We start from the raw sequence: 14329 nt of genomic DNA, 5'->3' as shown, positions 1-14329 counted from the left end.
TGAAAGCACATTTGATAAAATTAAGGCTGCTTCAGTTTCAGTGGGAGCAAGTATAGGCCGAAAGTACTTCATTTGCACGAAGGATGAGGCAAGAGCCGATACAATTTCTGCAGCGAAAATTTTCTTACGGCTTCATTCTTGGATCGGAAAATATTGAAGCTGTTTTTAATTGATTTTGAAATCATCAAATCCATTAATATTTTATCTATTCTTTTGTCATCCTCCCGCAATATTTTTATTTCAATTTTTGCTTTAAAACCATATTTGTTCATGGGGAGAAATTGTTTTCCCGCAAACGTAAATTCCTGTTAAGGTGCTCCGGATTCGCGCCTCTATGGTCGATTAAAATTCCGTATCCACGATTTAGCTAGCAAAATGGTGGAATAAGTAGCGTCGCTTGTATGTATTGTCGCCTGATGCATACCATACTTGTTGATATATTCTTAGTTTCATATTTCCACGGAGAGATTCATCATTCGAGCTGATTACGAACTTACATAACTTTTATTGTACTCTTCGGTCTTATTTTTAGTCCAAAATATCTAATTGTGGTGAAATACAAAATATTTTTGGCTATATTTGGCATCGTCTTTTTTAAATCCTCTTTCATTATTAAAATTAAAAAGAAGAACTTCATGCTTTCACGTGAATATTCATTCACACATTTACACGACCATGGTTTCAACGTTAGTCATCATCACCAGGTGAACTCTACAGAGGTCCATCACATCCTTTTATCTGATGGACCTCTGTAGAGTGCACCTGATGATGACGTCTAACATTGAAACCATGGTCGTGTAGTTGTGTGAATAAATATTCATGTGAAAGCACGAAGTTCTTCTTTTTAATTTTAATCATTAATCGCTTTCACAAAGTTACGCCTCAAACAATCAATTTTATCAATTAAATCTCTTTCATCAATTTTCTCTCTTTCATCTCTTTCAATCATTTTATCAGTTAAATCTCAATCAATAAAATCCTCTTTCATAAAATAGCAAATTTTGCATATAAAAATTCTTAATATTTTTTTTCTCTTCTATTCTTTTTGTCAAAATTTTTTGTGTATTCTATTCTGTTCTTACATATATATGTGTATACTTTAAATTATATTACTGTATAAAAAACGCGATCGTAACATTTTAATGTAAAAATATTGTATATCGTTGTCATCTTTGTATTTTATATTGTTCATGTTTTTTCTTTCATAGCCCTGAGGATGATTTAAAATAAATCGAAATGTTGGTTATAACTTGTTTTACATTGACCTAAACTCCAAGAAATATTATAAAATGTATAAAAATTCTCGTATCACTCAACCTAAGCAAAAGAGGTGGTCACGATGAATATTCCCCTCCATGTTTCATAGGCCACACATTCATCCACTGTGGGTGTATCACACCGAGTGGACCAGGCAGTTTCTCTCGAGTCTATGGCCAGTTGTGCGGCGACGAAGAGTGTGAGAGATGAGTAAACACAGCGGTCGTGTCCGACGGACGCGAAGAGAGCTATCTCTCGCAGACATTCAGTTCAAACACGAAACTCCTCTTGGGTAATCATTGGCAGTGTTTTCCATTCAGGCGTTTCGTCGCCCGCGAAGTATGTGCCATTTTTACTGCCCAAAGTCCGCTTTACCTGTCCCCCTTTCCACTTTAGTCTTAATTTTGCTCGTGTCCCTAATTATCGGCCGTTAAAATCACCTTGAGTGAGAGTGCAAGGGACTTGACTCTTGTTTATCAAGAATTTTAAGGAAATAGAAATCACTATGTACGTTTCTCACCGAATATTTATTAACAACGACTATGGTTTCGATCAGGGGCGGTTTGGAGAGAGTGGAGGCCTTCGGTTGGGGCTCATGATGGGGCCCCCCTTATCGGGAGATCCGGAGGTCCTCCCCAGGAAAATTTTAGGAAATGGATTTTGACGCAATTCTGACTCTTGAAAAAAGTTAGTGAACAATAGCAATTTTGAGATGAAAAACTATGAAAACTAAGAATTTCAAAACTTTCTATTAGCTATTTTATAGGGAATTTTTTCCTTAAAACTGCGTTTAAATCTAGAAAAACCTCTGAAATAACCTTTCCGAATAACTTCTTCAAAAAAGCATCCGGTTCTCTTATATATCCCGACACTTTTATTTTTTTTAATTTTATATAGTCTTGAGTATGCTTATATGGCAAAGCAACTAATGTATACGATAAATTTTATAATTGCAGAAAAACTTTAGTTCAAGTAATCAGAGTCTTTATTACACCTTTCATAAACCTAAGCTGGATCATAGACGCGAGCGTTGTGAGGGCCCCCTAAGCTCGGGGCCCTCGGCGAATGCCAACCTGGCCAGACCGCCTCTGGTTTCGATAGCGTTATATCGTAATATAGTGATGCTGACCAGGTCGATACTCATATATTCCGAACAAGAATTGAAATTTACTATTCAGCAGAAGAAACCTCAGTAGATGGATGCCCAATTTTTTGTATACCATTTGGTGGATTTCCTCTCAATGGGATACAGATTCCAACTTCAGAGGAGGCTCATTTGATCCATACTATTACTATACATATTTACATTGACTATAGGTTTCATACTGTTATACAATTCATAACCGGCTTCAGTGCTTGTAAATATTCAGTGTGGAGTATTCATAGTGAATTTTATTTCACCTTAAAATGTTTCCATAAATTTTAGCCGGTAACCTTACACAGTGATTTAAACTATTACTTCCGTTTTTTAAGCCCCATGCAATTTTTTATGTTCCGAATAATATTTTGGTCTTATAGAGGTGAGAGGTGGGAAATTTTAAGATTTCCCGATAGAGATTGAACCATTGATTATTTTACTCTCTTGCATTTATTTTCATCGATTTTGGCGCTGTTCACATCATTTTCAAAAGGCTATTATCGTGCTAAATTTGGTCATGTGCATATAGGAATTACTCATTTTTGGCCATGAAATTCCTCGAAGTGAGATAACGATCTCATATAATCCTAGAAAGTTTATTGAGAAGGTGAATAATGATATTTTCAGTGTTGGTTAAAGTACTGAAAAAGTAACTGGGCTCAATTGCAGTTACTTTGTAAAAAATAATGTATTTTGAGTACAAATTACTAATTTTAAAAAGTAATCGTTAAAATTACAGTTGCAATGACAATAATTTCGTGTAAGATTTTCCACTCAAGAAACCACCTGGCAACTGTCGAATATTGTAGTAAAATGTGGAATCATGAAGTCATAGAAATTGCCAAAGTTGCTATTTCACTTGCAATACATACAATACTGATGTAGCATCGAGTCAGATTCGAAGTTACATGTAGGCCAAGTTAAATCAGTGAAATCGGCAAAGTCATCGTCTGTTGCGAGGAAGTAATGATTCCTCTTTCACCGTAAGAAGTAAATCACCAGTAAACTGTAAATAATAATTATACTAATAAACAATAAACCAGTAAACATTACAGTTCGTATAAAGTAATCATAACAAGTAAAAATTACTGCAAAATTAATCGTTAAAAGTAATCCGATAACTTTTCTTCGATTACTTACCAACACTGGATATTTTACGCGAAAGGTTTGACTAAAAGCTGCAAATTATCGTGGTTGACTTAGAGCCTTATTCACAATTAGCGTCCAGGAAAAAGTCAAGATCTAGTATTACTCTCACTATTAATCACTCTATTTTTTAACCGGAATACTTGCTGGTTAAGTGGGGTAGAGCTCACCTCGGAATACGCCACAATCTTATGAAGTACACAGATTCAGAGTAAAAGGGAGTCCTTTCCTTGAGCAACCTCGTGGAGAGATTTTCGTTTGTCGGATGAAGCCATCTGCAGGCATCATCCGATGATTCGGAGAAGTATGATTTTTTGTGCCTCAACAGTACCATGCCATTCAATGTCGCAAACTTCTTCGTCGATTTAAATGTGGACAATTATCAGCATTTTTTCTTTTTTTCTTTTTTAGGGAATGGGTGCCAAGCGTGTAACCAGGCAGAAACCTACGAAAACATACTGGATAACTTCTGCAGAGCTGACTTTGGTACGTTAATCATAAACACTGCCATCGGGTAAGTTGGATAAAGCTAATGTCTCAATCGCCAATGGTTTCGTTGCAAGGATGCCGTCCTAGACGCTCTGAGTTCGAGCTTCTTGCACAATCCCCAATTTCGTTTGACATCATCATTATCTCAGGTATTTATCAGTTAAATGGTTGGTAAATATCTATAAATATTTTTTGTTCTGTTACGAGGATATTATTGATAGCGGGCTGAGTTTCGTACGTTTAACTTCTCTTTCACTTTTGAGATTTTGAATTTGAATAACCACAATTTCAATGCAGAGATTGAATTGCTTCAAATGTACTCACAAATATTAAGAAATCTAAGCATTGCTTTACGACGCATGGAAATTGTTTATTCGTAAGACAATATTTGAATAATTAAAATATCAAAGCAACCGATAAACTAATGAGGTCTCGTTTTTAGTGCATTAAACTTCATCGATAATTGATATTTTGTAAGAAGATAGCTTACTTCTAATGCACTAAATTGTTAATGAGCGGCTAAAACAATGGGAATGTTGTATGCTTACAAGTAATTACATTCGCAGAGCTATTTTTACGCAGGATTTCCACGTCTTGTTAGTGGTAGATAAACTAGCAGTAAAATATTTTTTATCAAAATAAAAATTGGCATCGGTGCACCTACAGCTGATATAGCGTAATTTTTCCAAAAATCAGTGTCAGTTTCTTTACGAACATTTAGTGATGAAGTTTTACGTACCAACGTGTATATTGAGGCTTATGTTCACCCAATACAGTGGAATAAATGGCACCATTATCATTATTAGAAAATGGCGGATATTTAGGAAAAAGGGCTGATATGATGGAATTTCGGCGAAAACTACCGATTTTCCGTGCTACCGGAAGTGTTGTAAGTAGTTAATATAGCTATTTCTCACGATCGGCTACCTCTAAATTCCGCTAAATTTGGCCATATCTTACGCGAGATACGAGGATGAACTTGTAAATCAGTACCTACCCCTACAACTAATAAATCAGTACATATATTCGACATGTAAATAAATGTCACTGAATATGACATTTATTTACATGTCGAATATATGTTGGAAAGGTCTTGGCTTTAGCTATTTTTCGATGTATTCACCCTGGCGCTTGATGATGCTCCTTATCCGCACGATGAACTTTTGAATCCCACCGTCATACCAGCTTCCTCACGCGTTGCGAAGGTAGGCGTTGGCCTCCTCTTGCACCTCGTCGTCCGTCGTGAACTTCATCCTTTCTAGGTTCTAGGCTAATGCTTCTGGGCGAGTAACATGCGGAAATCACTGGGTGTGACTTCGGTGCTGTACGGAGGGTGCCCGATCACTTTCCACACAAACTTCGAAATCAGTTCCTGCGTTTGATTACCTGTATGCGGGAACCCGTTGTCGTTATGAAATAAGGCCCCCTTTGCCAGCATCCCTGAACGTTTTTTTCTTGATAGCGCGTCGAAGCTTTTGTAGTTAGCGGTATCATTCCGTAGTGATAGTGGCTCCTCGCGGCATGAAACACGCCAACAATACTCCCTTTCGGTCCCAAAACAATTGCCTTAACCTTCTTGGCTGACAGAGTTTGTTTGACTTTTTCCGGTTTTGGATACGTCTGATGGCCTCATGGTATAGACTTTTGCTTCGTCTCGGAGGTATAGTGGTGAACACAGGTCACCCATCACCCGTAACGATAGAGTCCAAAAATTCATCTACATCCTCTTCAAAACGGCGAATAACTTCTTTCCCGCGCTGCCCCTGGTGGCCTTCGGTGAGCTGTTTCGGCACCCACCTGACAGTGGACGTTTGCGCGGCCTAAAATAAACTCGTTGCACGAACGTGTTTAAAATCCAAACATATTTTACCGTAAATTTCAACCAATTGGCGAGGAATGTCGATAGGTGCCACCTTTTTCGGGGTCAAAATTCGCATGACAGACCGAATTTCACACCTGGATGGATACGTGAGGGGAATCTCCATGGAGACGGCTGCTATGCCAACAATGAGTGGTGGAAAATGCTTCGCGGCGGTCGAGAGTGGTAGAGGAGGAACCAAGGAACACGGTGGTTTGGCGGATTGCGCCTGGCGCTTCATGCGGCGACGCAACGACTTAGGAGACCTTATTTTCAAGCTCACCCTCGTGCATGAATTATCTCAGCAATTTTTCTTGTAGTAGCGATGACAGCACTGTTAGTTTAAGTAATACAATATTCGCAGTTCTTGTCTCTGTTTGCATTAATTTCACTGGACTTTGAGCATTACCAAAATACCTAGATTAAATATCAAAATACCTGGACCTAGATAGTCGACCGCCGCGAAGCATTGTCAACCGCTCATTGTTGGCATAGCAGCCGTCTCCATGGAGATTCCCTCTCGTCTCCGCCCAGGTGTAAAATTTGGTCTGTCATTTTGACCGCGAAATAGGTGGCTCCTATCGACATTCATCTAGGCATTTAATTAAATCCCTAGAATAATTAGATTAAGCTGCAAGACCGTGAGCCATGAAATGAAAGAAATTAAAAGTAAAAAAATTAAAATGGTTAAGAAACAACTGAATACCTCAGTCTGAATAAAATATATGTATCATGCACGAAGGCATGGCCGCGGCATGCAGTGATACTCCGTCACATATATTATTATTATTATTCGAAAATATTTAACAATATAATATCATGGCGTCCTTGTTACAAACGAGCTAACATGGCCATAAATCTTGGTCATGGGCAGAGTTGAGAGTTTTATGTCTGAGGGGCCAGCTATCACACCGGGAGTCAAGGGGATATGGAATACCCCCAGTGAAACAGGGATTTCTCTTAGGCCTTACCCTGTAAAAAATTGTTTACATTAGCCTCTGAAAACAGCGTTTCGAGTGACATGTAAGACTAAACGTTATTTTAACGCTGGTGTTTTTATTTTCATTGTACTTGAGTGCACAGGTTTCGTACTTTTTTGGGCAAATTGCCATGTAAGGTTCCCCCTGGCCCCCAAAAACTCTGCCCGTGTTCTTTGTCCCCTGCTTCCCTCTCCTGCTATCAGTCCGTCACCTTTAGCTATTGCTAAGCAGGGCAACAGCTGAAGATGGCAGTAGCAAGAGATGGGTAGGCAAACCCAGAGGGTCCGATTTTGACAAATATTCCCGAAGTGCCCTTACAGGTGCGATCGCCTATCTTGACCGAGGACACGCTCTTCATTGGGGCTTAAACCAATAGGGTGGTTTCCTATTATTTTTTTATTGCATAAATCGAAAGAGTATTACTCCCGGAGTACATATTTCACGCTTTTAGATATTTATTAAATTAAAAGTTAACATTTTCAAGCGCGCGAAAATGCGACGGCTAAGTATGCATGCTGGGAAAAGCCCGTGTGATGTCTGACTGCTGCTGTGTGAGGCCACCTGGGTGCGAGGCTAAGAACGCCGCTACGATGCAGGCTGCTTGCTGCCAAGCATGGCGGTAGCGTAGAGTACCCTGCTAGCAGGAAGAGCTTTGCTTAAATGAGGATTATTAATACCCTATCAAACGAAGGAAACTTTCCGACCATATGCAATTTTAATAGGTGATTATTAAGAAATGTTTCTCTGAGCTCTGTGCCTCATTCATACATTGGTAATCTCAGACGATGTAAAACTCCTATCTACTCGAAATAGAATCTAGGTCCCTGTGACGTCACGTGGAGTGGCATCGCATGGGCGCCAATCTGGCCTTCTTCAAATGAGGCTAAAATTGACCATTAACACTCGTCTAAACTTGGATTTCTAAAACCATTTAATTTGTATATTATGAATACACTAATGGTGGGTAATGAATCGCAATCAATGACTTTTGCTTTCCTTAATGAAGGAAACTATCCTATTGTTGGGGCGTGGTTTTGGGTGGAAGTGGGGCGGCAGTTGCAACATTCATTCGTAACTGCAGTGAAAATCCTCTGCTTTACTACAATACCAACTCGCTCACCGATTTATTTGGTGTCATGTAACGTTTTTTTTAAGTCATGCACGGGGAAAAATGTTTTCTAGTGTCACCAAATCTAACTGAATTTTGATTTAGTGACGCTAAATTTCTGTGGCCTTATTTGTAGTGGCCCAGCGGCAGATATGATGAGGGAATCTTCCCTATTTTTAGGGGTTCTAATGGTGGTTCCCTCAGGGGCGTACCCTACTTCTGAAATGAGGAGCTACTGTCTGTAAAAAAAAACAAGACACCCGAGTTTGAAGAGCTCTATCGTCTGAATGGAGAAATCAATTCCAATTCAACAAAAAGTATACGAGAGAGAATTTATTTATACGTTGGGTCATTTATTTAAAAAAAATATTCAGCTCCATAGTATTTCTTGTACTGAATTTTTTATCAAAAAAGTACCCTTTTTTGCGCGTACAATCATGTTGCCCAACTTTGAACGCTTGGTATTCCCATTTTTTTCGTTCCAGTAACTTGCAGTTTTGGCAGATTAAATCTAAATCTAATATTAACGGTTTTCTGAAAAAAAATTGTTTATACCACAAAAATTGATGGATTCGTTTTAAACAACGCATATTTCTCCTAACTTCGAAACCAATGGGTCAATGAAAAATTAATTGATCTTGTTGTGTGCCGTAGAATGTAAGTAATGCAGGTATGTAAATGGTGCACTCTAAATTTCAGCAGTATATTCAATATCGTTTGATGTTTATTTTTGTATGGTGGATCAGTTTTCGGGGGTTCCAGATCACGACTTGATGGACCTCAAAAGTTTCGTTATTTCCCTTCAAAACTTCAATTATTTTACTTCTATATAGCTAGCCATTACATGGCCAGCTTTAATCTATCGATTTGTGATACATTTGAATTGTTTTGAGCTGAAGTGGATGTTCATTTTTTATTTTAGCTGTACGTGCCAAGATCCGCAAGGCTCGTAAGACGAAGTTAACTTGTAAAAAGGCCAAAGTGCTGAAATCAACCCACGAGAGAGAATACAAAAGGCAGCTAAGGCGCCCTGTGCTGGTACTGAATCCAGTGGATACCTGCTGCGAAGAAATAACACGAAACAGCAAACACGTGTTCCTCATAATGGGATATACGAGGGAGTCAAAGCTGATTCCGAGTTTCATCATGCCTTGGGGGAAAAATTCAAAGGTTTGGAAATTTACTTGAAGTTTACTTGGTAGAGAGCCTTGCCCTCCAAGGCGAGAGGAATATTCTCATATCCAATGACGTAACTATGGAGACGGGGTTGTAAGAATCTCTCCCTCCCCCCTCAGAACCCCAAAAAATTAAAATTATATTTTTAATACAATCTTACGTGTTTGAAGTACAGTAATTAAATGTTATATTTTTAATTTGGCCTCTCCAATTTGTTCAAATTCGTACTTTACTTGCATATTTAACAAATTCTAACGGATTTTTTTATAATACACCCATTATAAAGCAAAATTTTGCGCAGTATTACCTGGTATGGTGTGCTATTCACAGTTGCATGGCCACGAGAAGGGTTTTCCGGGTCACAATACCCCCTTGAGCCTTTAAAAAAGGCGTCAAAAACGAGTAAGATGGTCTCAATAAATAGAAAATTCTTTATTTTAATAAATGCTCGTACAAAATTACTGTTTTTGAGGCCTAAAAACCTTGTTTTCAATATCAAAAATCCCCGGACCCCCCTTTGCCCCGGGAGTTTTCCATACACCCCGGAAAGGTCCCGAAATCTACGGTAAACTCCCCTCCCCCCAGAGCCAAGTCCTAGTTGTGAAACAGCTCTTAACATTCATACAAATTTTTACTGTGACACGTGAATATTCTCAGAATATTCTAAATATTTTTAGCATATATAGAGCATTCCTTGTTCATTCAAAACGATCACTCCAATTAGATATTTGGAAATGTACTTTAGGAATTTTCCAAGAAATTGAAGATGTATTCCTGATATGTATCGAAAATTTTGAGGATAACCTTTCTGACTCAACCGTACATCTCATAAGGAAAGTACCTCAAGTTTTACCACCAGATCTCGTTAAAATTATGCTAGGTGATAGGGAATGGAAACCCGTGAGGTGCAGATTTTGTTTCAGCTGCAAACGCTGTATACTTTTCGAGATATTTGCGACGGTAAGTACAAGGTAAACGCCTAAAATTGTGCAACCCACATCGCAACAATAGTCCCTTATACTCCTAAGCTAAGATGAAGAGTAGTGACGGTGTATTGTGTGCACTGTGTGTTGCATACATTTAGGAGTTTTAAAGTACTTACCGTCGCCAATATCTCGAAAAGTGTACAGCGTTTGCAGCTGAAATAAAACCTGCATCTCATTTGTTTCCAATTCCTATCACCTAGCAAAATGTTAATGAGATCTGGCGGTGACACTTTCAGTACTGAATATTGTTAAACTCTTCCGAATATTCTTTCCATCTCCTTGCTTTACCTTCATTTTCCATCAACTCACTTAACATCAGATATCTCAGAGACATCTCATAAGACATCATGATCTCAAAAGCATATATCTGAGAAGTCACCTATGTGCTCAGAAAAATGAAGATAATAATAGGCAAATGAAGAATACTTTTTCTGGCACTTACAGAACTACTCAGATACAACTCTGGGAGTTGTACATGATGATCATAATGTCTCTTGACATGAGAAAAGAAGAATTAAGTAATCTCTTCAAGTTCTTCTCTTAACCATTGAAATCGCTAGTATTAAAATCATTTCTATGATTTAGTATTTGAATGCTTAAATATTTATTTTATGAAGTACATAGCTAGTAATTCACATGCATGACACCTATTTATTCTCCTGTTACGCATAACATGCTTCAAATAATCTCAAAAATGTTGCAAAAATTTTTTTGTACAATAGCATCATACATGAGAATATAGGTCTCGTCTTCCTTCAGTGAGGTATAAGACATTAAATAAGACCCAAGGCTTTCCATGATAACTTTCCTTCCCCCAAGAACTTCCTTTATGGCCTTTGTACTCCACTTATAAGGTTATTTCAGCTTTCTCATTCTTCCCACTGATATCTGTGGTGTAACCTTTCCAATTTTGTTCTTCATTTATAGAATTCTTTGAGTTCACGAGCACAATGAATTGGTCAAATTAACTCATCCCATCCCTCTAGTGTTATAATCGAATTTTTAGATATATATAGTTAACTGATATTTTTTATGATGCACAGGGTAGTTTACTAAATACATTTTATTGAGGAATCTTCTTCATTAGCAGTGCGGTGTCTCTGAACAATTGTGAATTTATCTATTCCAATACATTTTCAATTGTGCAAATACTTAGATCTATGACATAAGATCACCATTGATTTACTCTATGACTTATTGTATATTTATGTCTTCCTATCTTTCAGCCTTTTAAGAAAGCAGTTCGTATGTTCAAGAAACTGAATTGCTCAGACCCTAAAACTGTCTCCCATTCTGTGATTGGGGAGGCCTTCAGAGGTAGTCCATCTCCTGGCCGAAGGAAACGAGGCAAAAATAAAGGACAGAGCAAAAAACCATCATCACCCGCTCCCTTGGGGCAATGAAAAACCTAAGTTCAGGGGAGGATCTAATGTGCATGGGTTCCACTCTTGTTCCCTGCATGAATTGTTATGGCTGTGAATAGCCATCAGTGTTTGACGTACGAGGGAAGAAGGCAGTGACTTCACCCGATATTTATGCTTTAGTGTATAATTTGAAAGTGAGTTGTTTTACTCAGCTGCCATGCATCATTTTCATCAGGAATGAGTCAAACAATGGAGGCAGAGGCTATTAAGTGTGATGAATTAATTACATATTTGTATGATAGTATATGATCACATGGGAATCAAAAGTTGGAGATTTTTTGTAATATGATGGAGACTGTGATGCAGCATTTTTTGACTGCATTTATTCATCTGTGCCATATGGTGATCATATTTACTTGGCTAGCTGCCTTTATGATCAATAATATATTGTGTGAAACATGAAGATAGGTGAAGACTGATATGATACTTAAAATCTTCATAAACATTTCAGACTCGGAGAATTTTTGACAGAAGTCATACCTGGTGCAAATTTAGTAGTGATCTAATGCCTAGGCACCACTTGCTTGGTAGGCTTAGCAATGTTATCGTGGTATGAAAATGTCTTTGAAAAGTGCCAATGCTTAATCTTTTTAAATTCATTTACCATAACATATAATGCTGTGACTGTTTTCCTAATTTTTGTGCCTGCTATCATGTTTATATATGTGCTAACATAAAAGTGTAAAAATAAATTCATATATATAATAATGAAAAAGTATGGAAGTTGGACCCTCTATTCATAATTTAATTGAAGGCATGTTCCTCAGCTTTTCAAGGAAGTATTGCTTGTTAGTTCTTACTTCCATATTGTATTACATATGTGATTCGGATTTCTTTGGCGATTTTTGAAAGAATAGACTAAGCCAAGCTATTTCTTCTTAACATTTTTTGCAGATATTAAGAGCTGTTTGCAAATGAAAGAGTTGAATTTACTTTGGGAGAAATATGAGAACCTAAGGTAATGTAGCTGGCGAAGGTTACTATGCTTGTACCAACAAGAGCAGTTAGAATGCATCCTTAAGATTTATAAAAGCAGTAAGGTGAAGTGATAATGCTGCAAATCACTTCAATGATTAAGCTCAAGAAATATTAACTTTTGTGTGAAATATTTTTATCATTTATGAATCCCTCTTCATTTTTATGCATATTTTCAATACATTTGAATTTTGGATTTCCACATCCAAATTGAAAATAGAATCACATTTTGATTTAAGAAATTGTTTCCATGGATTTGAGTGTGACCAAAAAAATAAATGAAGGGCTTTTCCTTCAATATTTTATTTAAGAAGAAGAGTGAAAATGAAATGCATTAGAGTGCTCATTGACCATATTCATGAAGACAAAAGCTCAAAAAATAATTAAAATTGTAGAATATCCATTCCATATAATTTTCGTAGCAATCAGACCTCTGTTTCAATGACATACCTCATCTTCATTTTCTGTGTCTAATCCATCAAAACACTTGTGAATCGAAAAATGAATCTTACAATTTTTCTAATTGGTCAGTTGTTTATCATGCCTAAATTTTTTTAAGGAATTTCCCTATTCATTACTATCTTGGTGAGTAGGTATATTTTGCTAATATTCAATGTCCTCCAATAATAGGGTGGTTTCCTATTATTATTTTATTGCCTAAATCGAAAGATTATTACTCCTGGAGTATGTATTTCACGCTTTTAGATTTTTAAATGACGATATCTATTTTTCGCGATTAAATGAAAAGTGAAAATTTTCAAGCGCGCGAAAACGCGACGCTTAAGAATGAATGCCGGGAAATCTCTCCGTGTGACGTATTTCTGGTTCCCACTGCCGCAAGTGAAGTGACCTTGGGGTGAGGCTCTGAGCGCTGATATGATGCAGGATGCTAGCAGGTAGCAGAGTACCATGCTAGCTGGTAGCGCTTGGCTTAAATAAGGATTATTAATGCCTTATCAAACGAGGAAAACTTTCCGACCTTAGCCAGTTTTAATAGGTGATTATTAAGACATGTTTCCCTGAGCTCTGTGCCTCATGCATGCATTGGTAACCTCAGACAATGTAAAACTCGTGTAGAGACTAGGTGCCTGTGACGTCACGTGGAGTGGCATCGCATGGGCGCCAATCTGGCCTTTTTCAAATGAGGATAAAAATGGACCATTGCCATTCGTCTAAACCGGTATTTCTAAAACGAAATAATTTGTATATTATGAATACAGTAATGGTGGGTAACGAATCGCAATCCATGCCTTTCGTTTTCTTTGATGAAGGAAACTACCCTATTGGAGGTATGTTGAATGGCAAGTCTTAATATTAGTCATGTAAGATATCTCATTTCTATATACTTACCTACTTATAATAATGCCAAACAAAAAAATGAGAAGTAATGACTGCAAAATATAAAGCTTATTTCTGGTAACTTAAGGTTATGCCAATATGAAAAAAATGTGTCATCTTTCAAGTAAAATCTCATAGTAAGGCTGCTGTATTATATTGTAATGCTATAAGTAATTTAAGGAATAGAACTCACTCCTTCTCCATTGGCTTGGCTGACTATTTCTTTATTACTTAGAGGCCTCTCTACTTTCATTTTTTAGCAATTCTAATGAAATTCTTGTACATGAAATAAAATCATGGGGTAAATATATACATTTCAGTGTTTATAATGGTGCCCTTCAAAGCACTCCGATGACATGCCCGAATTCTGACAGCTATTCCTTTGAAACGAAGGAGTTAGTGCAGGGGCGGATACATATGGGGGTGCAGAGGGTGCCTTGCGGGGCCGTCTGCA

General features: G+C 37.5%; 1 protein-coding gene across 1 annotated transcript in view; it reads left to right on the top strand.

Moving 5' to 3' along the window:
• Positions 1-12264, top strand: part of LOC124171336 (secreted frizzled-related protein 1-like) — a 144237-nt gene extending 131973 nt beyond the window's left edge. The window contains exons 2-4 of the mRNA XM_046550491.1: positions 3953-4027; positions 8899-9146; positions 11365-12264. Of these exons, the coding sequence (XP_046406447.1) occupies positions 3953-4027; positions 8899-9146; positions 11365-11541 (500 nt within the window). The 3' untranslated portion in view covers positions 11542-12264. The remainder of the gene's footprint in view (positions 1-3952; positions 4028-8898; positions 9147-11364) is intronic.
• Positions 12265-14329: the final 2065 nt, after the last annotated feature.

The sequence above is a fragment of the Ischnura elegans genome, chromosome X, assembly GCF_921293095.1.
Source record: "Ischnura elegans chromosome X, ioIscEleg1.1, whole genome shotgun sequence".
In the NCBI taxonomy this organism is placed as follows: domain Eukaryota; kingdom Metazoa; phylum Arthropoda; class Insecta; order Odonata; family Coenagrionidae; genus Ischnura; species Ischnura elegans.
This window is presented reverse-complemented; position numbering and strand designations above follow the sequence as displayed.